Genomic DNA, 26,708 nt, shown 5'->3' on the forward strand with positions numbered 1-26,708 from the left:
TCAGGACTTTAGTTTATTGATATCGCGAGAGATGTTCCGAATAAAACAAAATGTCTGCGCCCATGAACACAAACGCTTTATAAACTTTATTGGTTTTAATCTATTCGATACAGCTTTCAGGTAAAATAATCATAGAAAGGAGACTGTATTTAATCCTGCACTGTTTCTAAAGCAAATTGGTTCAACATATCCTACAGGAAAAATGCCTGAAAAATCCATACAAATCTATTTTTTTCTCTGCCAAGAACAATATTGTCGATAATTTATATTCAATGTCTTCTTCTAAACTGGAATCCGCTTGTATTCGCTTCACTCAAACAAAGTGTAGTAGTCAGCCGAGAACCAGCTTAGTCTTCTTCTTTCGTTAATCAGCAACAGAAACGTTGATGCTGTGTCATCAAGTGCAGATGCTGTACAAGTTGTGATCAACAAAACCGAAAAGTAAATAAATATATACAGGTTTAAAATTGTGGTCGGTGCAAGATAAAAACAAGGATGATTTTTACACTATCACTGTGTCTCTGGTCACAGAATGAAGGTCAGGTGTAATCAGAGGTTTCCTTGAAAGTGTCAAAGTGGGTGTCAGTTGCAATGTTTCCTGGTAGATTGTTCCAGGCTCGTATTGTTCTTGGGTAGAAGCTGTATTTGTATTCTGAGGTGATGCATTGTGGCTGCATGATGCTGACTGTGCGGCTTAGCCGCTATGATATGTTTTCCTGTTGTTGACGAGGTAGTATTACAGAATTTCAGTGGCTTCTTGGTGGTCCAGTATTTTCTGAAATAATATTAAGGGATTTGCTGTTTTTCTCAGTTCAAGGGTAGGCCAATTTAAAGATTGTATATTTGCGGTCATCGAGCCGGGTTAGTAGTTGTAGTTCTTGGTTACAAATCTTGCTGCCCTGTGTTTTACCATTGCTATACGTTTTATGTCTTTCTTCCAATGGGGGTCTCGTACTGAACTACTGTATTCCAGGTGTGAGCAGTTAAAGCGTGTTGTTTGATTTCTTGAGGGCATCTATATAAATTTCTTCTTTTCAAAATTCAGTTGTTGTGAAGCTTCGTTAACTTTTGAGGTACTGTGATGGTTACAATTCAGCTTGCTGTCCAGCTTCATTCCCTTGTATTGGTTATGTTCTTTTAGTTCCAGCTTTGTAGAATGTAAGAAGTATATATGGTCTTATAATAATTCTATTACGGATTTTATGTGTTGTTTGTAGAAAGTTGCATAAATTTCTTTGGTTTAAATGACATTTTCGAATCAATAGACCATTTTTCTAATTCAGTTAAGTCTTTCTGTAAAATTTCTGTATCATTATTAGTTTTGATGTCTCTGTATAGTAAGCAATCATCTGCAAATAGTCTTATGCTGGTACCAGTTGTTAAATTATCCCCAATGTCATTGATGTATAGGAGAAATAGAAGTGGGCCAAGTAGGGTACCTTGTGGAACTCTGTATTGTAGGGTTGCTGATTGTGATAAACAGCCATCTAGGAGTACTGTCTGTTTTCTTTTTTGGAGCCAGTTATCTATCCAATTTACAGTGTATGTTTCAATACCCTTTTTCCTGAATTTCAGAGATTATTTTTTTTCCCTCAGATTCTCATTTTTGTCTACACTCAGACAATAACTTAACAGGTGTAAACACAACCATTGACGTCTTTTTGTTATGTTCATAAATTAATTTGACCAAGATAGATAAGAGTATAGATTTTGCAGGAAAAATATTTTTGTTCAGATCTTTTTGCTGGCTTGATGCAAAGTCGCCAAAGAATAGTCACTTGCCCCAAGTGTGAGATCTACATTTTGTATTTAATCTGGACTCGCCAAATACTATGCTTGCATAAGGAAAGTGGTGAGCAAAGGTTTCGCATACTGGTACAATTTATATGATTTAATTTTGTAGTTAGTCAAGGGAGACCATCTATCAATTCTCCTTAAACATGATAATGTATGTGTAACATATGCACATGTATCTAAAAATGTTAGTGAGCCCTTGGTAGTTTACAATATTTACAATTTCAGATTAAAAATACAATTAACTTAGATATCCTATGGATAAGATTTTGAGAAAATAAGAAAATATACTAAATCATACGATATTTAATTATTAAACTATGTTCATCTAATTGAAAATATTCAAATTATCTCCCCTTTTGCTTAGATAATTTATTGGTATGACATATATTTGGTTACTGTTTTGTAGATCATGAACCAACACAAGAAAAGAAAGTTTCAAGGAACAAGTCATTCTGTTCCAGATCACAAGAAGACAAAGCTAGATTCAATAAAAAATGAAAATTTAAAAGCAAACAAAAAGATACAACATAAAGGAACTACAGATTCTATAAAACCACAGAAGGAAGGAAAGACTAATAAAACAGTTATAAGTGTTCAGACTTCAGATAAACAGCCTAGTCTAAAAAAGAAAAAGAAACAATGGCAATCTGTGAAAGAAAAAAGAAAGAGACTTAAGAAAAAATATTTAAATATTGACAAAAGTAATTTAACTGAAACAGATAAAATTACACAAGCTATTCTTCCTGAAAATAAAGTAAAATTACCACAAACATCTAGTGAATATTCATCAAATTGGAAAAACCTTATGAAGGTAAGTTTATATGTGTGGCGTTGCCGAGAAGAAAACTCCTATATGGTGTTTTTGGTTTATTTTTTTTTATTTTCATTTTTTTTTATTTTGGGTATGATGTCAGATCTATACAGGTCTCTAGATTTGAATTTCTAGAAGTAGTTTCATTTAGAGTTTGACATAATCTGCAATAGTCTTGTCTGTAGGTGTTGAATATTTGTTAACTCTATGTTGACTATTTTGACCTCTACATGAAATTTGCTTTGTGAAATGTTTATCATATATAAATGTATTGGCTGTCTACAAAATAAAAGTTGTAAAAAAAGATACATTTTATCAGGCGCGGATCCAGAAGGGGGGGGAACCCCCCATTTTTTTGTACGATCAATGCATTTGAATGGGGGCATGTACATGTAATTGGAACCCCCCTTTTTATAATGTCTAGATCCGTCCCTGATATTATTGTGTTTATTCATGTTTTTTTATAAAAAGTAAATATCACATAATTTATTAGATCTGATTTTATTAAAAACTATGATGTATAATTTGAAACAGTATGAAAAGTCAGCTAATATTGCAGACAACAGAAGCTAATACAGCAATGTCTGAATGAAGAATTTGTAAAAAAATATAGAAAATTCAATAAATTTCCAATTCAAATTGTTACACTCTCATTAATGCAGCTGTATTAATTTTTCCCTTCTTCTTCCAGTACAACCTGTTTGTTTAGACACTTGCGTATTTAATATTTTCGTGTTTCACTAGTATCTTGGCTCAATGTAAAAGTTCACTTTGGAAATGCATAAAACTGTTAATTTTGATGTATAGTTAACATAACTTACATTGTTAACCTAACTTACATTGTTCTCTGCTTGATAGAGTTTTAATATTATCACACAATGTATAATAATTTTGTTTATGATATTTTCTTATTGCAGACATTTAACATTCCACAGACAAAGAAAAAAAAGAAGAAGAAACATGATGAAAAACAATTACCCAGTGGACAAACAAAGAATGACGAGGAAAAGTATAAATAAAATTTAGGCTGTTTTTAATAAATTATTAATGGCATACATGTATTTGAATAAAAGAAATTTTAATAAAGAAATCACTTTTACAGCAGATTTGGCTTGTAAATTCCCTTTAAAATACTTTGCAAATATTTATTCTTTAATAAGAACCAAATCACTATAAGTATTATCATTAGTCTGTTAAATCATCCTGGATTTTTACCAAACTAAGACATAACCTTCTTACAATCAAACAATAGTATAATAGAGGGAAATTTTTAATTATTTTTTCCTAAGTTTTGTTGAGCCTGCAACTAATAGCAAAAGTAGTTGAGACACTTGATTCCGCAGATTCCTTGCATTTTTTTTTTTAATTCTAACCTTAGTAAAGTTAAGGGCATATGATACAGTTACAGGGGAGGTAATGACGTTGCTAACGTAAAATGTTATTTTCGCTACGTCTAACTATGACATATCGGGAAAAGATGCACTTTTCGGCTGATTTTTATCATTTAAACTGATTTAAATTTTAAACGAGTTCATGGACCCCTATTTTTCAAAACAGCAATTTGTTTCATTTTGCAGGGCGATTATGTGACCCAAATTTTATAAAACTGTAAATAGAGGATTTTTTTTAATTTTGATATACATGCAGCAAAAAAATGATGTTTTTCCTCTATTCATGAACATTTGATAAATGTAAAGTTATTTTGGAATAAAAATTGCACAATTTTTAATGATACTTATAAAATACAAAAAATACCGATTATTTAGCAAAAAACAATTTGTGTTTATCTTTTAAAACAAAAAAGTTATGTCTTTATTTCGAAAAAGAAAATACGGACACAAATCTGAATTTTGAGCAAATATACAAAATTTCGACCTCATTTTACTAAAAAAGTAGAACATGAAGGTATATTTTTTATTACATATTTGATTCAATCAGGTAAAAAATAGACGATATGCAAATTTTTATCGACTTGTAAATACAGGTTCAAAACTGTATCGTATGCCCTTAAGTTTCTTATTTCAATAAAATCATTAATGCTTGAAGATATACTACTATTTAATAATTGTTCCAGGGAACCAGAAATTTGGTTTGATGATGTAGATGACATTCTGCTGGACAGGAAACCAGAATCTTCACTAAAACAGTCTGATAACCTTGTCAAGCAGCAATCATTTACAGGGTAATGTAGATATATTATTATAGATTTGGATAAAGGAAACTGTTAGTCTGTTAGACCTCAAACATGGTGACAAAAAGGAAGTAGCTTTTGCTCAAATTGTGTCAATCAAAAACTAGCTGTGAATGATGCTGCATCTTTCTACCTAGTCATCAGCATTTCAGTTTCTTTTGTATAAACTGATCTTTGTTTTACATAGTGTCGTAAAGAGGAGACACATTTTGATATATTTTATATTGTTTTAATGTAAGTATAAGACTCAATGCTGTTCCAACATTCAATTGACCATACCTACCATTCTATCTAACAGTGATTTAGTCTTACTTAAGTCTGATTTAAAATTAGGCCTACACTTACTCTCTAAGTCTCTAGTCTGCCCTGCGACAGAGACTAGTCGAAGTTTAAATTCTGATTCTGATTCTGAAACCTATTATCTGTTCCTGACTGTCCTCTGTTACCTCCTCTGTAATTATAACGGCCCCTTCCGTTACCTCTATAATTATTATTATATCTACCTCTCTGTGTACCTCTATTATTCCAATAATTACCTGAACCTTGTGATTTATTGTTTTGTCTATTTTGTTGATCATCACCTTGAGACTCTTTAACTTTCTTCAACTCACCTTCGAAATTATCTAGCCTTTTATTAAATGCATCTAACTTCTGTATAAGAACATTCATATCTGATACAGCAGTAACTGGTTGATGTATGACAGTAGCTGTAGGCTTAGAAGCACTCGAAATTTGAAGCTCTAGTTCAACTGCTCTTACCTCTTTTCTTAATTCATCAAAGTTTTTGATAGTGTCATATTTGTATCTAGTAGCATTTTTCAATGCAGAATCCCTGATACCTGACCAAAACTTTGTTCTCAGCATATCATCTCTAACTTCTGAAGTTAATTTACCCTTATCGTATGCTTTCTGTAATATACCTTCTAATTTCATACCGTAATCGGCCACTGATTGACCCTCATCCTGCTTCTCAGTATAAAATGACTGTAAAAGTGTCTCATTTGAATAGAGATTTCCGTAAATACCTTCTAATTTTTCTAGAATATTATGTGGAGTAGCAGACTCAGGAAGTGTAAGCAGGGTATTACGGGCTTGATTTTTTAAAGAATTTCTCATACACTGTACTATGATTAACTCCGGGTACAAGTTTTCTCGGAGTAAGCATTTTACTTCAAATTTCCACACGTCAAATGAAGCCTCACTCTTTGCATCCCCAGAGAAAACCGGTAACCGTGGTCTTTGGTACGTTGGTGTATTACCAGTAATGACATGAGTGTGATTTCCCAAGTTAAAACTAACTTTCGGTTTCACCTGCTCATTTATACCCAAAAAATCGTGATAGTATTTTCTAAAAGGGGGAGGGGGTGGTGGTCTAGACGAAAGCTTATCAGTAGTCGGCTTCAGAGTACTAGTGGTATACCCTGTTGGCATACTTCCTTCTTTCTTAACCAACGGTTTAGCATAAGATATCAAGTCATACTCCTCATTAGTAAGTACTTTATATTTACCATGTTTAGACAAAAATGCTATCATTTTTGCAATATCGGACTCCGACATATTAGGTTCCTTTCCTTCAGCCATAGTCAAAACAGAGTACTCAATATACCAAACGGGACACAATACAAAACGTAAACAGACACATACAAAAGACAACAAAAATAATGAAAATGATGATGGTGATGAAAATGTCAACTTACCGTCAAATGATCTAATGTGCATGTGAAATCTGACAGTGCAAGGACCAGGTGTTCATGCAATAATGCACACAAAAATTCAAACTGAAAAATATAATTAATAAGATAAACTATGACCTCTTAAATACATATATATATATATATCAATAATACTAAACAATATAAAGAATATATAATATCTATAATAATCAAATATTTCTATTAAATAATGTTAACTGTTTTGATTGCTATTCTTTATTTAAATTTCAGCTCTAATCTAATAAAATACTGTCTGGGTTCAATATACTATTGTTTACTTCGTTGATACCAGTCGAATCCACCGCGGAATGTGTTATGAAATTGACATCTGTGATGATTGTAAACACGCAACGTTGTGTACTATAAAGCTACTCAACTGGAACGTTATCGTCACCAACACAATATTATGAATATTTAAATGAATGAATCTATTTCCTTTTGTTATCGGTGTAAAATTTAACATTCACCAAACTAATTTAATTCTTTGGTTTGCGCAAAATATGAATATTTTCTAAACATTCATTACCAATATGCCTTTACATGTTTTCAATCCAACTCCGGGATTTGTTTAAAACTTTTTCACTATATACCTCAACAGCGCTGTATATTCTTGGATTATCGTGTCGCCAAGTAGATATCTAGATGAACTGTTATCCAAATAAATTCAAGTGTGGACAGATTCTCCGACAACTCTTAACTAACAAAAAACGTGGCACCAACCAGGTCATCTCTCTCTCTCTGAAGGCTCCATTTGTCACAGTGGAAATTATACCAAATTAACGTAATGGCTTGTATACCAGACAGTGACTTTAGTACCACTTTTATTATACTGTAAATATACATTTATTTCAACATATACAAATCTTTCAACAAATTTGGAAACAATTACATTCATTCATACTCTAAATATAAAACCACAAACTACAATGAAACAAGGACTGACGGACTAATGAATTCGACAATGCACTTTTAAAATTACGCCATGAATTAATATCGCCAATAAAACAATTTCTAGCTGTAATTCAGTAATTTGAACTTTACCATAAAACTATGTAAAAAGTACGGAAAAGCCGTATAGCAGATTATAATAAAACTATCATAATATTTCCATTTAACTTTTAATGAATGAAACTCTATCGAGAAACTAAATAATATTTTCCAAATAACAAAATTAACTAACCTGTAAATATTGCTTTAGCTTTGAAGCGTAGGCTTTGAAAGGCTGCTATTCATTTAATGAAATCCTAAATCTTTATATAAAAATAAGGCATAGACACATATTTTCCCGCACTCGTGCAATAAAATATTATTTTATTTAAATCGTTCAGGTGTGAAGTGACGTGTATATGAAATTGTGCAGTGACGTATATTAGAAATGTCGTCAGTCTCAGTCAATCGTCATAATGAGTATGATGAAACAGAAAATGGAATGAATGAATGAATGAAATAAATGAACTGATGAATAACCATTTAATATACACATAAATACGACGGTGACATATACATAGGCGTCAAATACAGCTAAAATATAAGTAAAATTTTCAATTTTCAACGGTACCATATACATGTTTAAGTGAAAAGGACCTCCTGTCAATAGGTTAAATCTCCGGCATCACTGCAGCTATAAACCAACTGACTTTCATTCAAATAACTAATGTAGAATTTTTAAATTTTATACATCCATTTATATATCTTTTATACATCTTTTATTTTTCCTAGGTTGACAAAAGATATTGCCATTGATTGTGAAATGGTAGGGGTTGGATGGGATGGGCGAGACAATCAGTTAGCTAGAGTGTCCATTGTTAACCATTTTGGTAACTGTGTTTATGACAAGTTTGTGAAACCCAAAGAAAAGGTTACAGATTACAGAACTCATGTTAGTGGTATCAGACCAGAAGATATTGAAAATGGTAGTTAATTAAATTCATATTTATTAAAGCAAAAATAATAAATGTACTGTACTTCAAGGTAGTATAAAAAATCATGAATAATTATAATTATATATATGTAATACTCTACAGTAAAGGTATATTAAATTTAAAGATTGTATATCTCAATAAGATATTTCTATTAGTAAAATAATTCAGATTTGTATCAACCAAGATGAGTGCCATGGCTAAAAATAGAACATAGGGGTTAAACGTAGATTTTCCTTATATCTCTGAAACCAAAGCATTTAGAGTAAATCTGACATTGTGTTACATTGTTAATTATGTCAAGATCTATCTCTCTTGAAATTTCAGACAAATTATTCAACCAGTTGTTGGGTTGCTGCCCCTGAAAGGTTATTTTTAGAAAATTGTTCAGCAAAGTATGATCTTCAAATATGTCAACATGATCAAAATGGTCAATTGACCACTTAATTAAGGAGTTATTGTCCTTTGTGATCTTACAAAAAACTTATTCTCTGAAACTACTGAGACAAATGGAGATGTAGTATTATTGCCAATAAGAGAAACCTATCCAAAGACCAAGTGACAGAGAAGTGAACAATGAGACGCAACTGTTTAACCTTGTAAAGTTTCTATAAATAAAATATAATGTTTCCATGTCTATGTTTAAAATTTTAATCAGGAGTTTGACTTAATGACATATTTGTTTGTTTATTTTTTTACAGCTAATGATTTTGAAAAAGTACAAAAAGAAGTATGTGAAATACTGAAAGATAGATTACTTATTGGTCATGCTATCCAGAATGACTTGAAGGTAACTGAAATGAATATACAATGTTTTTAATCTGTAACCTTATAAGGGATTGAATGGTCTATGCTACTGATCACATGACTCATTGATTACACAATCAAACAATTACAATGATTGCTTAATGCCCATATACCGGTAGTGTACACTAATTGACCATTTCAAATTAACCATTGAATCAGTTTGCTTAAACCCATTAATTATATTTCAGAATACATATAAAAAAGAAGGGTTTTTTTTCATGTTCATAAACACTAGTTTCACTTTATGGTTCTGAAATGATCATAAAGAATCCAAAACTATAGTTTTAAAATTTGAATTTTTAACAGGAAATGTTGACAAAGTTGTTTCTTATCATAGTGGCCTGTTATCTAGTTCCAGCATAAAAAGAACAGCTGACAGTTCATTCTCATATGATGCTGAACAGAGTGCAATATGTAAAATGTGTTAATTTGATTGGTGGCCAATGGCCCAATCCTGCAATGTGATAAGAAATTGCAACATTTCACATAGAACATTGTAGTCTATAATGCCACAGAAAGTGTTATCATAGCTGTTGTTTATCTAGTTGGATATTTTGATACCATATTTTTTACAAACATATAAAATTTTGATGAAAAATGTTCAATTGAGTAATTTATAAAAACTAAATATATTCAAATATATATTCTATGTTTTAGGTGTTGTATGTTAGTCATCCTAAGAATATGATAAGGGATTCATCTAAATACAAACCATTCAGGCAGCTGTTTGATGGAAGAAATCCTTCATTGAAAAAACTCACAGCAAAAGTCTTAGGTGTCGCTGTACAGGAAGGGGAACATAACAGTGTAAGTTAAATTGTGTTACAGGGGAGGTAATTCTGTTAGTTACAGTTTGTTTAAAAATATCTAAGCATAACATGAGATCACAATTCAATAATAAAGGGAAGAAGTCTATGGAATACAAGGGTGTGCACTTATTTATTTGGTTTATGAGGTCTTTATTGTGGGATAACTTGTTTTCACACATTGCTCTTCAATTTCCTCTTTACCAAATATTTATAGCAAGGATATCATAAGAGAGTAGTAGCTTCAATGGTCTTCCTATGTGAAGAGATTGGTCCATAACAAAATGCTTAAGTTGGTACATGGTAGTGAACTTTAGAATTTATAGTGTATCTGTAAAGATAACTGGACCCTGGACAAAAAGTAAGAAGATGCCAAGATGTCACAAACCCATAAGTCTTAAGTAAGAAAGTGAATACCTTAGTCAAATGAAAATTTTTAAGACAACAAGTTCATGACAAATAAATATAAAATTAAAGCAAAAAACTTTATAAAAAGACTAAGACTGTATTCAGGTGCAGGGAAAGGGTAAGAAGATGTAGCTCCACTTATGACACCTCACTGAGGTCACCTGTAATACTAGTTGTTTGTATATTAACTCAGGTATAAAATTTCTTTCCTTTTATTTTTACAGGTACAAGATGCCCAAGCTGCTATGAGACTTTATACCATGAATAAAAAAAAATGGGAGAAAGACTTCAAAGACAAACATAGACAAATAAAGAAAGGGCCTAAGAAAAAGAAAAAACTTACAGTTGAATAAAGGAAAAATGCTCAATATTCTGTTTTTTACTTGATGTGAATATTTCTAGAAATTGCTACCCTAGTAATGGTTTAAACTTATGAATTGTTTGCCTTAACACTAATATCATTTACAACATTATGGATAATTAACCCAACTTTAGTGTAAACAGTATTTTATTATGAAATTTAAAAAAAAAGATATTCAAATTGTATCAAGTAGTATTCAAAAACAAGCAACAAATCCCAAGGTGACCATGATTTTGTCTTTCATCTGACTCTGACCTCATTTTCATGGTACATTGGTTTAGTTTAGTCATATTATTTATAGCAGATTAGTTTTTTAGAATCTACAAGGGCCCTTTTAAGTGCAATAGATAATAAGTTAATATTTAGTTGAGTGCAGTGCTCATTTTCGCCATATCTTTCCATGTTTGCTTCAGTTTATGTTCAGGTCTTTATGTTTTTGAAGTGTAATGATATTTCTATATGAAGATAACTTCAAATGCAAAATATTCTTAGCTTGAAAACGTGTTTGTTTTGAAAAAAATCATCTGAAAAGTGTGATTAAAGGGTGTTTGAAATTTCCTAATTTTTTGTTAACGGGGGACACATATTCGCCGTTTTTACACATCTATTTAAAACCAAATAACTGCAGCTTTAAACAATATTTATCAAATAAATTTCATTATAGATTAATAGCAGACATTTGAAAGGTGTAAAAAACTGAAATTTAGGTCAATCAGTCAAAGAATTACTAAGAAATACTATTTTGAATTTTTTTTTCATTCAGAAAAATATGCTGAAAATCATTGTCCGGTTTTTCAGTCCTTTGCGGTTAGTGGTGAAAATTTGTCTCATTTTCAAAAATAACCATATTTGTTTTAAAAATATGATTTACTGGCATATTTCTTCCATTTCAACCATCCTTTGTAGTTTTTACACCTCAAAATTATAAAACGGCAAAATTGTGTCCACGGCAAATATGAGCGTCCCACTCTAAACTCTAAGCAATAGATCAAATTGATTTTGAATATGGAATGATTTTAAGGTGTACATATCTGATTATTAAGTATCTCCTGACCTTGACCTCATTTCATGGTTTATTGGTTGGTTTAAAGTTTTCCCGTGTTATTCTGTTTCTCAGATACTACAAGCACTTAGTCTGCTGCATTTGGTATATGAATTTAATGTAAGTTATACTTGTTCATTGGGCAAGGTTCATTTTACCTTAACCTTGTATTCTAGGTTCATTAGTCAGTGTTTCGTTTTTTTCTCTCCCTGACATATTAAAATTTGAACATAGGTATGGATGTGGGGGTGGTGTATTAGTTTGTGATACTGTCAGTTTCTAATAGGTTAATGAAAGGAGTATGTTCGATAAGGTCACAAAATGGCCCCCTTTTTTAGCGTAAATTTAAAATTCGTATTTATCGACCAATATCACGATAAATTATAGCTAATACATTGACTAGCTAGGATATAACCCATTTTGTGGAAAATTTTACGTTCCTGCGTTTCATTATGACGTCACAAGATATACTCATATTGAATTTTCTCGAAAAAATCAACGAAAATGGTTGAATTTCCATAGATTATTGGACAGGAAACATAGAGCGCATACGTCGACAACAAAGATCTTTTAAAATAAAGTTTGTAAAGACATTTCATATGTCTTATTTGAATATTAAGCTTGTCGACGCCTGCGCTCTATGTTTCCTGGTCCTTTATTTGGTTGAAATCTAGCTGATTTTGTCACATTTCACCAAAATCCCTTAATTTGACCTTTTTGGGATGTAAATGTCAACGTGTTAGAATAAAACTTTGACAAAAACAGTTCTGTTTAACTTTCTAACATGTCTTTAAGGCAACGTTAAACATTTATTACCTTGTAACTATGAACTTTATAATTTGGGCCAAATATGGCCCTTATCAAACTTACTCCTTTAGTATGCATTTGTACACTGACATTGACATATTTCATTTTAATGGAGATTATTTGGCTCCGCCACCTCAGTCATGGTCTGTTTAAAGCTTTTGCCTAATTTACTTAGATATTAGTTTGTGATTAAGTCAGTCATTGGTTCCTATAGTGGTAGGTCAATGATATTTGGTATGCAGTTATATAAGCATTGGCACATTTCATTTTCAGTCATCGTTCATTGACTGAGTATTTTGCTATTTTGATTTCAACATTTGCATTTTAGTACCAAAATAACAAAAAGTGAGACATATCTCTATGTAAAGAGTTTATTGATGTTAGGTCCAATTTTTAGATACTATAAAAATTGTTCAATTAATGTCTACTTTATTTGTCAAAGGTATGTGTTTGCTCCTTGTACTCCAGCCTCCTTTAACAATGAAAACTTGCTGTAATGATAAAGCAAAGAGTGCTGAAAGTAGCAGTAACACCAATAATCAATCTACTGAACATATAGTATGGAATGATTTCCAGTGTATAAGACTCAAAACATTTATGTTATCTTGGCATTTTATGGTTCATTTGCAAACAATAAGTTTTTATGCTTAAAGCAGATTCTCATTTAAAATAAGCAATAAATCAACAAAATTCAATAGTAAAAATAGGAATATGTATGATTGCCAATGAGACAACTAACCACCAGAGACAAACAAAAGGGAAACTGATGGTCACTGCTTAAGGTGGCTCTGGCCCAATTATGCGCAGTCGATAAGTCCTGAGCCACCTTAACCTTTAACAAGAAGAAATGTTGCAAGGTATTCATATGATAAAAGAAGATGTGGTATGATTGCCAATGAGTCAACTCTCCACAAGAGACCAAAATGACACAGATATTAACAACTGTAGGTCATTGTACTGCCTTCAACAATGAGCAAGCCGATACCACATAGTCTGCTATCAAAGGCCCGGAAATGACAATATAAAACAATAGACAACTTTCAAGTTTGATGCATTTCCGTAAAAACTCTGGTTTTAGTGAACGTCATTTGTGCGTTTAGGGGCGTCGTCACTTCCATTCCAATGTTGAGCGAGTGGTTGGAAAACTATAATTCTACATTGTATGAATTATTCGTCAAATTGAATTCTCAAAATTGACAATCTGCATTGCTGTCATTAGGGAATTGTCATTAAGTACCTACAGAAAAACCATTATTTCTAGTTTATCCTGCACAATGACGATCACTAAGACGCTTGATGAACGTAAAAAGTGCAGGGATACAGGCGACCCCCTCTATCTGGTAAATGACGTCATAAAGGCGCATATAATTGATGAGTTTTTTCCAGTGACGGATGAACTCAAAAGTGGTCTATTCAAACTAGAAAACCAGCGGCCTTATTTATGCACAAAAAATGAATGAAAAACAAATATGTAACACATAAACAAACAACCACTGAACTCCTGACTTGAGACAGGCACATACATGTCCTTCTACCAAGGATCAACTGACCTAATTTTGATAGTTCGATCATGGTTAAATACATATTTTAGCTATATCTGTCTCTCAAACACTATATATAAGCTAATAGTAAAGTTTGTTTGGCCTATATAGAAGGATTGAAAAGTGTTAATGTTGTATTCAGATATCGCATATCAAATTTATTTGTTCAAAGTGTGTTAATTTACGTTTTTAGATTGAGTTAAGCCTGCCAATTGATAGGTTATCCTGTGTTTTCTATGTTGTGATGTTATGCTATTGTTTCAGAAAAAGGGAGAAGGTTTGGCACCATTAAAACATTTAATCACACAGCAAATGTTTGCACCTGTCCTTAGTCGGGAATCTGATGTACAGTAGTTGTCATTTGTTAATTTATACTTGTTTCTCGTTTTTATACGCCCTTCAAAATTTTGATGGGACGTATTATGGTATACAAATGTCCGGTGTCCGTCCATCCGTCTGTCTTTCCGGCGTAAACATGTCGCACCGTAACTTGAGAACAACTTATCCAAATTTCATGAAACTTAAAATAGTTGTTTCTTATGATAGTCAAATGATCTGTATACTTTTTGGTGAAAATAAGATTAAAACTTTTTGAGTTACGGCACTTAGTAACTAAAACAGGGGTGTGTTTTTTTCACATGTCACACCGTATCTCAAAAACGATTCTTGATTATGGCTTAAAACTTTAAACACTTCTTAGTTATATTAATCTTAATATCTGTATACTTTTTGGTGATGATTCAAAATTTTATTTTTTAGTTATTGAGTATTTTGTAAAAAAGGGGGAGGTTTTTTTTACATGTCGCACCATATCTCAAAAAAGATTTATGATTATTGCTTAAAACTTTACACATGTCTTTGTTATATTAATCTTAAGATCTGTATACTTTTTGGTGATGATTCAAAATTTCATTTTTGAGTTAGTGAGTATTTTGTAAAAAAGGGGGAGGGGGGGGGGGGGGGGTTTACATGTTGTGCCGTATCTCAAAAACAATTTATGATTATTGCTTAAAACTTTACACACTTCTTTGTTATATTAATCTAAAGATCTGTATACTTTTTGGTGATGATTCAAAACTGGAGTTATTGAGTATTTTGTTAAACAGGGGAGGTTTTTTTTCATGTCGCGCTGTATCTCAAAAACAATTTATGATTATAGCTTAAAACTTTACACACTTCTTTGTTATATTAATCTAAAGATCTTTATACTTTTTGGTTTTGATTCAAATGTTATTTTAGTGTTATTTAGTTTTTGTAAAAAAAAAACAGGTTTGGGGGTTTCACATGTCCCGCCTTGTCTCAAAAACAATATATGGTTATTGCTTAAAACTTTCTCAGAAACTATTTATGATTATTGCATAAAACTTCCACACAAGACGTCGGGGTATCATGTGCTCATGGAGCAGCTGTTTATTTTATATAGATTAGACTGTTGGTATTCCCGTTTGAATGGGTTTATACTAGTAGTTTTGGGGCCCTTTATAGCTTGTTGTTCGGTGTGAGCCAAGGTTCTGTGTTGAAGGCCGTACATTGACCAATAGTGGTTTACTTTTATTATTTTTTTCTCCAAAAACTGGAAACAAACTTTTTTTTCCAAAAAAATCCATAGCCACAGAGTCTGTTTCTCACTCTAAGCAAGAGTCAACTATATTTGGGGATTCAGTAGAAGAAGGGTACCCCTTTAGTTCAAAACATCAATTGCTTATGGTCACAAATTTAATCTTAATGCAAGCAAGTTTAAGGTTTGGTTTGGCTTGCTTGATTTGTATAGATATTTGCTCAAGCATTGAAATTAAAATTGAAATATGCAAATCAATCAAAAATAGGTGAGACATGCACAGAAGTGATAGATATGTCAGTGGCAGATCCCAACCCAGGACAAAAGGGGGGTTCCAACTATATGTTGCCATTCAAATGCATTGATCGGCAAAAAAAGGGGGGTCCAACCCCGGAACACCCCCTTTCCCTGGATTCGCCAATGTATGCATTATAAATAAATAAATTGTTGTTGATTATAAATATAGAAATTTTAATATTTTAATCAACAACAGAAAAATAAAAAAAATATATGTATCATATACCTAAGCACCTGTGCTTTTTGGGAAAAAAAGTTTGAGCATAGCCTCATCCAAAAAGATATTTGGATCAGAAAAAAAATCATTATTGATATAAGAATCTTGTTACAAGATACAAGATTACAAGATATTACAATTTTTACTTTTTTCACAAGGATTTTTTAAGCACTTTCTTCCTATAAAAATCATTCATTTTCAGTTATTACCAAGATCATCCAATAATTTTTAAATGTAAGAAGTTTGGAAAAAATGAAATATCTAAGATATCTAGGATACAACTTGAAAATATAACAACTGATATCATACAGACTAGTCATATTTAAAACCGATATAAGGCCTTTTGTATCTACATATTTAGTATTGTCTTTTGAAAAGTTGTGAGATGTGGAGAAATTTTTAAAATTCATATTTGCCGCCTTTCAACTTGCTCAAGGTGGACTACCTGTAGAATTAACGTATCACGTGATAAATGTTGAATTTGACTTTTTTTTATCTATGTGACATCACCGGAAATACAGGAATAATAAAAGATTCATTCAAGAATTTCGAAGATCCCAAGTAGTTTGAATATTCTTTTTGATATTATGCATAATATGAATTATATATCATCGCCAGTCCTGACTGTCTAAGCGTGTGAAACCAAAGAAACATGAATCAGTCATGGAAGATGAGAATAATGGTAAGAAACCCCTCAAATAATATTATAAATTTTGATATAAATCCTCTGTAAATTATGACTTTGTGTTGATAAATTTGTTAAACGGCTAAGAAAAAGCAAAAGAAAGAATAATCTGCAGCAGTTCATTTATTGTTCTTCGTCTGTTAACATTTCCTTTGAAGTAATATCAACATATTACATTTGATGACAATGTTTATTTATGTCATATATCTTTGTTGTTGTTATTTATTTATTTCAAAAAAGTCTCATTATCCAGTGTACATTGCCATTGAATACCCTGAAGGTTTGATGTTCAAATAAGAAATCAATTCAAATAGATTGGAATATATACAAACTTTGTATAAGGTTGATGTTGTTGATATATATATATGTTCTGACAATCTTCAGCGACAGATACAACTGTTTTAAAAGTCTGTGGTTTGATTAATTCTCAAATCCATTCTTTGATATGATCTTATGAAAATTGCCATTTTTTTCTAAAAGCCAAAACCAGAGACATATATACACATATATATGTATGTGTATATATGTCTCTGCCAAAACTATTCTGGAGGATTTTAAAGCCTACACAGGAATTTGAATTTTACATGTATTACAACGAACAATGAAAGAACAAAAATACTGAACATAATAAGATGTGGTGGTTGTGAGTTGTAAATAGATTTATATTTGTTTATACCTTACAAGTACATTTGTTTGTAAGAGTACCAATAAGCTATAATTTAAAAAAGATAAAAATTTCACGAAAGGCAGCCAATGTAATTATAAAGATAGTACAATATAATAGAAATACAATAAAGGATATTAGAATAAGCAATATTAAAAATATGGGACAGTGAAACAGACAACACCACCTTATTACTCCATGATAAATGAATTTACAGGGCCGAGATAGCCTGTAGAGACACAAAATTGGCTCATGGATAAGCAAGTTTTATGTGCAATGAACCACCCACTTTGCTGATCTTTGAAAAATAGGTACCTCCAGCCTTTGTTAGTCTTGTATGTTTTTTAATTGTAGTTTCTTGTGTATAATTTTGAGTTTAGTATGACCTCCATTATCACTGAACTAGTATACTGTACATAGTTAACATGTTTGTTTGAGGGTTAGCTGAAGGACTCGGGAGTTTCCCACTGCATAGAAGACCCATTCCATTGGTGGTATTCTGCTGTTGTTGGTTCTATGGTCGGATTGTTGTTTCTTTGACACATTCCCCACTTCCATTCTCAATCTTATATCATCACAAATTGCAAAAACATATGCACATTCAAATGTAGCATCCTTATGCATACATGTAACTATAAGGAATTTTGAAATACATGTACATTGTACCATCTTGTTTCTAGAAATTTTAATATTGACCTCACCTTCAAGCAATTCAACATAACATCAAATAACCATGATCCTATGTAAAGACCATTAGGAGGAAATAAGAAAATGGCACTTATTTCAGAAAGCAGGGTTAAAATGTGCCTGCTCATGATAACAATGTAGAAGACTTAATTTCTTGACTCTGAAAAAACCCTCAGGTAAACTACATTTGTACATGTAAATTTGTGCAAACTTAATACCATTTCTCCACACAAATGTAATGCTTGTCATTTTCAAATCCGTGCAAATGTAGGTCACCAATTTGGATTATGCTTACAGAAAAAAACAAAATATCAAACTTTCTTAAATAACATAAATTTCATATGATCAGGAAACATTAACTTAAAGGTAGACACAGATGTGCATGTTAAAAAAAGAATTAATCCTTTACCTCTTGCATACATTTCTTTCATGAACTTTTTTTGTACTGGGGATTGATATCAAATTTCTTGGATTGAGAAAAAAATTGTATTTTATGGCTATTTCATGGATTTGCCAAAGTCTGCAATCTACATTTGTATTAAGAAAATGTGTGCTTAGACTAATAGCATAATATTGAAAGTGTGATTGACCAAAAATAATACATGAAGTTGTTTTTCTACAAATAAAAATGAATCCTCATCAGTAAGTGATAAAACTAAGGAAACATCAATACCTTACTTTTCTTCATCAATGGTTAGGTATTATGGAAAATACATTTAATGGTACCATTGACAATTCTATATCTGATAACAAATTTAATACAACTTGATTCCTGATCATTGCTCATGGTCAGTGTCTTGTCAATACTTGACTGAAGATATTCTATCAAGCCATGCAAGTTCTAGAAGATGGTGTTTCAATCAAATACGAATGGTATTTTGTCTGACCATAGGAGTGTTTTAAGTATAAAACACATCTACCAATAATTGTACAAGAACTCTCAATGGTTATGCAGTGTAAGCATATTAATTTTTCATATTCAAGCAATTAATTTTTTTTTATTATTTTTAAAAAGACTGCTACAAATTATGCTGCTTGGAAGGCTGTGATTTCTGATTTTGATTGAACTTGTGTCTGTTTACTCTGTTAAGTCTCAGACACTAGGAAGGAAAGTTCAGATTTAATTGAATGTGATGTTCACATGATTAAAATGAATATACTACAATGAAATGAAGATAAAGATGTAATTATAATTTCCAAGTTTATTTTATGATGGTTTGCTGTGACATAATAAATTTCAAGGGTCAAGTTGATTTCGTCTGGTGTCCAGTCGATCAATGACATAAATATTACTAAGAAATTTAAAAGTGGATAATTATAATATTTGAATCATAATTGAAATAAAGACATCTCCTTTATCCACATTATATATACTGTTATCTATATGATATACTAAATAGGTCATATAAAATGAACTGCTTCCTTGTCAGAAATCTTTTACTACCTAGGTAATAAAATACATGTATATAATTGCCTTAATTGTATATTATGTCACTGCTAATATGATATTTTACAAATGCATATTGACGACCTTGACATTGCTCATTTTAAGTAGAAAAGGAAACCATCCATAACTTTAAAATTTGATTTTTGTTTCAACTTGAATATTTCACTTTTAAGTGTGTTATTCTATCATATACTCATTTTTCTTATTCATAAAAAGACTCATCTAAACCAACTCCTTGACACAATTTAAGTAAATTATGTCCTCATTTTAGCATTTGATATTTAATAACGAAAGTATAATAATATCAAAGCACAACATAAAATTAAAATTTATACTATAATGCATCGTTGATCTGTGTAAATAATACAAATACTGCTGTGTGCATTGAATCACATTTTGTACAGGTACATGTATGTTTAATGAAATCAATATATTCTCAGTAAGCCCAAAAATAAAGTCCAATCATTTCATATTAGGAATAACCAAAACAAAAATAGAAAATTAAGTTCAATAGACTGCAATACATTTATAAATGGGGGCATGTTTGGCAGGACACTTTTAAAGGTATATAAAGCATACATGTATTTTCCTAAGCTTAGTGACCTTCTTGAAATATGTATATATAGTATACTGTAGTAGAGCTGAGGGATTTTACCCCTATTGTACTCAGCTTATTATATTATATTTCATTGGGTGTTAATTTACAGAAGTGTTATTGTCCTGTTTAAAAGTAAGATGTAAACTGAGCATCGCTTTTAAATTATTGATGTAATCGTTGATATCAAATTATTTCTTATTCATTCATTGGAATGTTCTGATATATAGAGGGGGTAAATATAAGGTAAGGGGTTTCTCTATAATTACTTTCACACCTGGACGTCTGTTTAATTAGATCCTCTTCCTGTTTAATGTTAGAATTCATTGATCTGCTACACTCTGCTCATGTTGAAGCAATCTTCTGTGTTAGGTTGACTTTACATATGTAGCTGAACTATAAACATGAAAATATAAATAAAGTCAATATGGTATATTTCACTTTTTGTAAAATTGTTTGCACATTTCTATAACATTGTAAAGTGTTAATGATTCATTTTTTTACCCCTCACCATGTGACCATTTCTCTATGTCTAGATATATAGCCTGTAAACACTAAAAATATAGCCTTTATACACATACAATGTAGCCTTTTAGGCTGAATATATAGCTGTTGGGATGTTTAGTAGTATTCAATCAATCCATCTTTCTGTACCTTGTATACCAAATCCTGTTAAACCAGTTATTTGATTTTAGTGCAACAAAAATGAAATGTGCACTGTTTTTTGGCATTGCACGTACATGTGCATCTAATAATAAATTCATTTTATGTTCATCTGATATAAGAATTATAGTAATGTACTGCAATAGCAAAGCCTGCACTGTGCCATATCTGTACAAATAAGGTATGCATCTACATTTTGTAGTATTCACAAATGATTTTTTCTGCCATGAAATATTTTTTGTACAATTGCTGCAACACAATTTCTATATGGTTTATTATGTATACATGTAATACCTTTTATGTTTGAAAGGTTAATAGCCTAATAATAACAAAATGATTCTCAAAACTGTTGTGTACCCTCTGATCTTAACTTTAAATACAGAGTTTAGAATGCTAATTTACCATTATAGTGGTTGTTTTGTTACAATGACCATATTGACGTTTGACATTTGATATTTTTGTTTAACATTTATCCTTTAAAAGCTTGAGAAATGAAATTGTCAATCTTTTAGAAAATATTGCAGAAATTGTTTTCAGTTTTGATGAATTTGACTGATAACAAAATTAAGTTGCTGTAGCAGTGGCGGATCCAGGGGTGCGCACCCCCCCCCCCCCCCCCCCCTTTATTTTGGCCGATCAATGCATTTGAATCGGGACATATGTTTTGCACCCCCCCTTTGCCCTGGGCTAGCACCCCCCCTTTCGAAAATTCCTGCATCTGCCACTGTGTAGAGATATTGAAGAAACTAAAATTAGTAATTGACTGCTTTGTTTGTATGACAAAATAAACCAAAATTTTAGTTTAGAATTGGTTGTTTTTGTAAAATTTTATTGCTTTGTCAATTAGAATATTTGGTATTGATGGCAGATTTTCAATAATCTTTTTTAATTTTATTCATAACTTTTCAAGAGTATTTAAAGTATGCTCAGGTTAATAAAGAGCTGTATTGTTGGTGAAGTTATGCTGACCTGTTGTTTGGATTTTTTGTGTTGGGTTGGTACCTTATCACAGGGGAGGGGAGCACTACGTGACCTTCGGGGGAGCCCACTCCATATGCTTCAGTGATTCCCTGTATAATCAATCAAATATTTCCAACAAAAAGGGGGGGTCCACCTATGAAACCTTCCATTTCCATTTATTTATAAACATACTATGAACATATACAAAATGTACTTTAACCTAACAAGGAAGCTATTGAACCAATGGTCAGAAGTGGTAAAGATGAAGTCATCCCTTTGAAAGTTCACAAGTTGTTTAACCCTTAAAGAAAGTGTGTGTCACAGATGACCGCGGATATGTTTCAATGGTTATAACCACATTCTCGTCCTCTTTTCCTTGATTGTAATTAACATCATTGGTTTAGACTTATCAACATATTTCTAAGTACCACAAGTAACACTACTCAGGTGACTGTAGTGGGACAGGCTCTGCTTTCCTTTTCCAGTGAACCATGTTGGGTTTGTGTTACTCAGCCTTTAGTTTTCTATGTAGTGTTTTATAGTCTTGTTTGTCTTCTTTTGTTTTAAGCCATGGTCTTGTCAGATTCACTGATTTTTAATATGAGTTTTAAATGGTATCATCTGTTACTTTTTTTTTTAAATCCCACATAGTAAAAACTTTGGCTCTTAAATAGTATGATACTGGAATATTCAATGATCTTCAATTCAGTATGATAAAGTTCTCATGATGGTTGTTATTTGTTTTCACATGGTTAGATGGTGAGCAAATGGCAAGAAACCATATTGGTTTGTTTCTTCAGGAGGAGATGAAGGAAATTCAAAATTTTTGGAAATTCAGAATTTGATAGAAATTACTGATAATGTCTAAAAACTGTTGGATACGACAATAATTTATAGTGAATATTGCAACGATGGACTGAAAATTAAACTGGCTTAATTTTTTTCCTCCATATGAAATATTGACCCATCTATCCATGCATGTATGACCCTCATGTATTAAGAAAGCCGTGGTGTAGTGGATAGTGCATCGGACTACTAACACAAAGGTTCCTGGTTCGATTCCCATTCGGGATGAAAATTTCAGGAACTCGATTTTTCGGCTCTCCCTTGACACCATTTGCGAGTATGGTCACAAGGAAACGATGATAGTCCGTCGGAAGGGGACGATAAATGGCTGACCCATGTTAAGAGAGAGCAATATCTCTTGCACGTTAAAGACACCCTTGTAGATTTCGAAAAAGAGTAGGCTAATGCCGCTACAAGGCAGCACTCGCACCCGCAAAGTGGAAAGGGATTAATATAAGTTGCAAAACTTGTTTCCCAATCCACTATAAGTAAATACATTGTATGTTTAAACTAAACCCTCATGTATTAAATGTTGTAGATCATAGCTAGAATACTCTTAATTTTAGCAGATGCCTCTTTATCCATGAAGATGAACGTTCATGACATAAATTGTTTCCATGCACAACACTATCAACACTTTTTACCTCCATCAACATGTTATCTCATTTGTCGCCCCATTATCTACAACTAATAATGCCATAGTTAATTTCTCATATAACCCCCTGCTTAAATCAGTTAATTAAGACAGGAAATGGACATTTTACAAGTTTTCAAACACAATCTATGGAGAGTGTGGTGTTCCTTTCTATGAAGGAGAGTTTGATTAAATCTGAGGTTTACAAATGTGAATATCTGTTTTAAAATCTTGGAGTAGTGCTGTGAAATATGGTTTTATTATCAGGTGGGTTAAATATATATATTTTATTGAATTATATCTTTAACAAATTGTTCAGTGTTCTGGGATTTATTATTGTTGCATGTACAAAATGTATTTGACAGAAACTCTGGACAGAAACCACACACAACCCTTTATAAATTTATTTTTAAAATTTTTGTATTTATTTCAGATTTCCTTAATTTTTCTGTTGTTAACAAAGTGCACGTCAAACATGGGAAGTTATTACATTAATAGACATTTTTTTTAATGTAGCACTTTCATTTGAGGATTGATAAGCCTACACATCTGAATTGAGGCCATACATACCTGGGAAGGGAAGGTTTAGGGATAGAAAATCGTATTGCTTCCAATGATTTGAACATAAAATAACAGAATATATGTTTCTATGATATTCTTAATTTCTAATTCATGTCAACACTGGATAACTGTATCCTTCATTTCTTGATCAGGTTCTTAAAATTATCCAATTACTACATGTAGGTGATAACTTTTAATTAATTTGATTAAATGGGCCATTTTCATCGTTGAAATAACTTTATACTTTCCTGAACTTATAACCTGAACAAAGACATTGTGACCATGAATATACTGTGGCAGGAAACTTTTATAGTCTATAGGAAGGGAAAGCTTTACAATTTCCTGAATATATTTATACATAGGGTGCAGTGAAGTATTAATCGTCTGTTGATATTCTAATATTTAATAAATTTTGAGATAATAATATGGATAAGAAAGAACTAAATTGGATTGTAAAATTCTGTGCAAAACAAAGAAACTGTATCTTGTTTACAGGTGAGCCTACTCTTACCAGAATTATCTGCATGTTTTTTATAACTAGTTTCATTGTATATTTTCCTTCGTAAATTTATCAAAATTGTTTGTTTGAAAAAAAAATACGCAATTTTCTTATTTATTGATTCATAAATTTATCAAAAACAGCTTTTAATTGTTTGTTTAAAAAATTATGCATATATTGCAAAATACTATATCTCTGTATGTTGTTTTAAAAGAGTGTAAGGTTTCTAAATATTTATTTTAAAGATAATTTAAGATTAGATAACCCAGAACAAGAAATTCACACCTACATCAAACATTACATACATTAACTAAATAAACAGATTTACTATTGTTTATGTAATATTGAGACATAAAAATGACATAATTTTATAGAAATGCCATTCTCCATGGCAACATCAAAAGTGACTATTTTTAATTTCAAATCTTCCTGTTCTGGATTCCATCAAAGGTTAAATATTCATAATCTAATCAAGCTGTACAAGTTTGCATACAAATCAAACTGTAAAAACAATATGCAGCGGGCTAATGCATCTATGTAAAATAGAGCCAAGGATAATTCAAATCAATACATTGTTGTTATCTAATAGTTCCTTTCTGTGCGTGTTGCTTTTTTTTTTGCCCGTTTTTTTTTTTGTTACACTTCAGTGTTCTGTTGTTTCAATGTTTTCCTCTTATAGTTGATGCAAATCCCTTGATTTAAGTTTTTAACCTGGATTTGTTTACTCGAAATCAATTTATGACCTTTGGACAGCGGTTTACTACTGTTGCCTTTATTTAGCAAATACAAGAGGAGAAGTAAGCCAAGAAAAGAGGGGAACCAAAACCAATAACATATGATTCTCTATTAAATATCTCAGTCTCTCAACATTTTTGCTTTCCTTAAGTGGAGATATAGAGTTAGTGATTTTTTTGTCTTGAATACTGTAATGTGACAGATCTCTTTATTACTAATGGAGACAAAGTACAGAAGTATGTTTATATGAAGTTTGAGCAGCAGCACATCTGTCGTTTAGTTTGTTTGCCAATTCTTGGTGTACTTCAAGTATATATGTAATCAATGAAATGTTTGGGTTAAGTTGATTTCAGTGAACAGATACTTTGTAACGATGCCATGAAAAAATGCTAAACAAAAATTAACAAAGATTTGAGGAGAAAATTAGATTGAAGTTTTGTATACAATGAAGATTTGATGTATCTGTTAATTACACTAGGAAGATTATCTCTATTTATTTTTGTATAAATATTTGTTCCAAGTTTCAGTAATCTGTAGGTACATTTGAGTGAGAAAAACATTATGATGCCTTTATGATATGAAAGTAAGGATATCTTAATGATGTTTATGACAGGTGATAGTTCTATAAAATAAAATGGAAAATGGAAATGGGGAATATTTCAAAGAGACAACAACCTGACCAAAGACCAGGTAACAGCCGAATGCCACCAATATATTTGGGCCCAATGTTGTATGAGTATTTTTGATAGCTTTGTTTACTCAACTCAGCACTTCACCACAATGCTAGTAGATTAAAATTAACTCCAGTCAATTGGAGAAGTGGCTGAATGCTGCTTGCAATTTGTTTTAAATAGGATTCAGTAGGGGTAGATTTAGAGGTAGACAGCCTGGAGGACTAAAGTAACGGTTATTATTAATAATTTTTCAAAATCTGATTGAATTAGTATAATATCACTGCCCCTAAGGCCTTAAATTTTAGCATATTATTTTATTATTTGAGAAGCACTAGAATGTGCATATGGATTGCTGGATGGGAATGGCACCAAGTTCTGTAATATGTAGTCTAATACCTCTTCAATCATAAAAGTACAAACACTTGTAAATTGCCAATCAACCCTCTCTGTTGACAAAATTAGTATAGATATACATGAAGATGGGTTAAAAAGAATATCTTTCCAAAAATCATATTTCGATAAATATCTGCAGAAGAACATTTTTTTCACAATATCAAATTGTAAACTTTGTAAATAAAACTAAATTGACAAGATTTGTATTAGCTATATAATGAGGAAGAAGTGCAGTCCTATTGATACCAGATGACTGTTTACATGCTTTATATTATCTCTTGATGGAGGTGCTTAGACAAATCTTAACATCATTAGACATACCTGCAGCAAAGAATTTTCTACAATTTATTTTTTCAAAAGATATTTGTTGAGATAAGAAATGAGAATATAT

General features: G+C 31.4%; 2 protein-coding genes across 6 annotated transcripts in view; both read left to right on the plus strand.

Annotated features, from left to right (window-relative positions):
* Positions 1–18: 18 nt before the first annotated feature.
* Positions 19–10,821, plus strand: LOC134691276 (uncharacterized). Its single transcript, XM_063551710.1, has 8 exons — positions 19–120; positions 2,204–2,608; positions 3,526–3,617; positions 4,683–4,790; positions 8,231–8,424; positions 9,132–9,220; positions 9,895–10,044; positions 10,676–10,821. Exons 2-8 carry the CDS (start codon positions 2,207–2,209, stop codon positions 10,802–10,804), a joined length of 1,164 nt encoding a protein of 387 aa, XP_063407780.1. The 5' UTR covers positions 19–120; positions 2,204–2,206; the 3' UTR covers positions 10,805–10,821.
* Positions 10,822–16,767: 5,946 nt separating this feature from the next.
* LOC134691282 (FYVE, RhoGEF and PH domain-containing protein 6-like) overlaps positions 16,768–26,708 on the plus strand; it is a 42,581-nt gene continuing 32,640 nt past the window's right edge. For 2 of the 5 annotated variants that reach the window (XM_063551732.1, XM_063551742.1), the window contains exon 1: positions 24,353–24,511. In XM_063551732.1, the coding sequence (XP_063407802.1) occupies positions 24,442–24,511 (70 nt within the window). In that variant the 5' untranslated portion in view covers positions 24,353–24,441. Of the gene's footprint in view, positions 16,957–23,585; positions 23,723–24,352; positions 24,512–26,708 lie in introns of those variants that run through there. The other 3 variants (XM_063551750.1, XM_063551754.1, XM_063551723.1) reach the window with 3 other exon arrangements.

Source organism: Mytilus trossulus, chromosome 1, assembly GCF_036588685.1.
Source record: "Mytilus trossulus isolate FHL-02 chromosome 1, PNRI_Mtr1.1.1.hap1, whole genome shotgun sequence".
NCBI lineage: Eukaryota > Metazoa > Mollusca > Bivalvia > Mytilida > Mytilidae > Mytilus > Mytilus trossulus.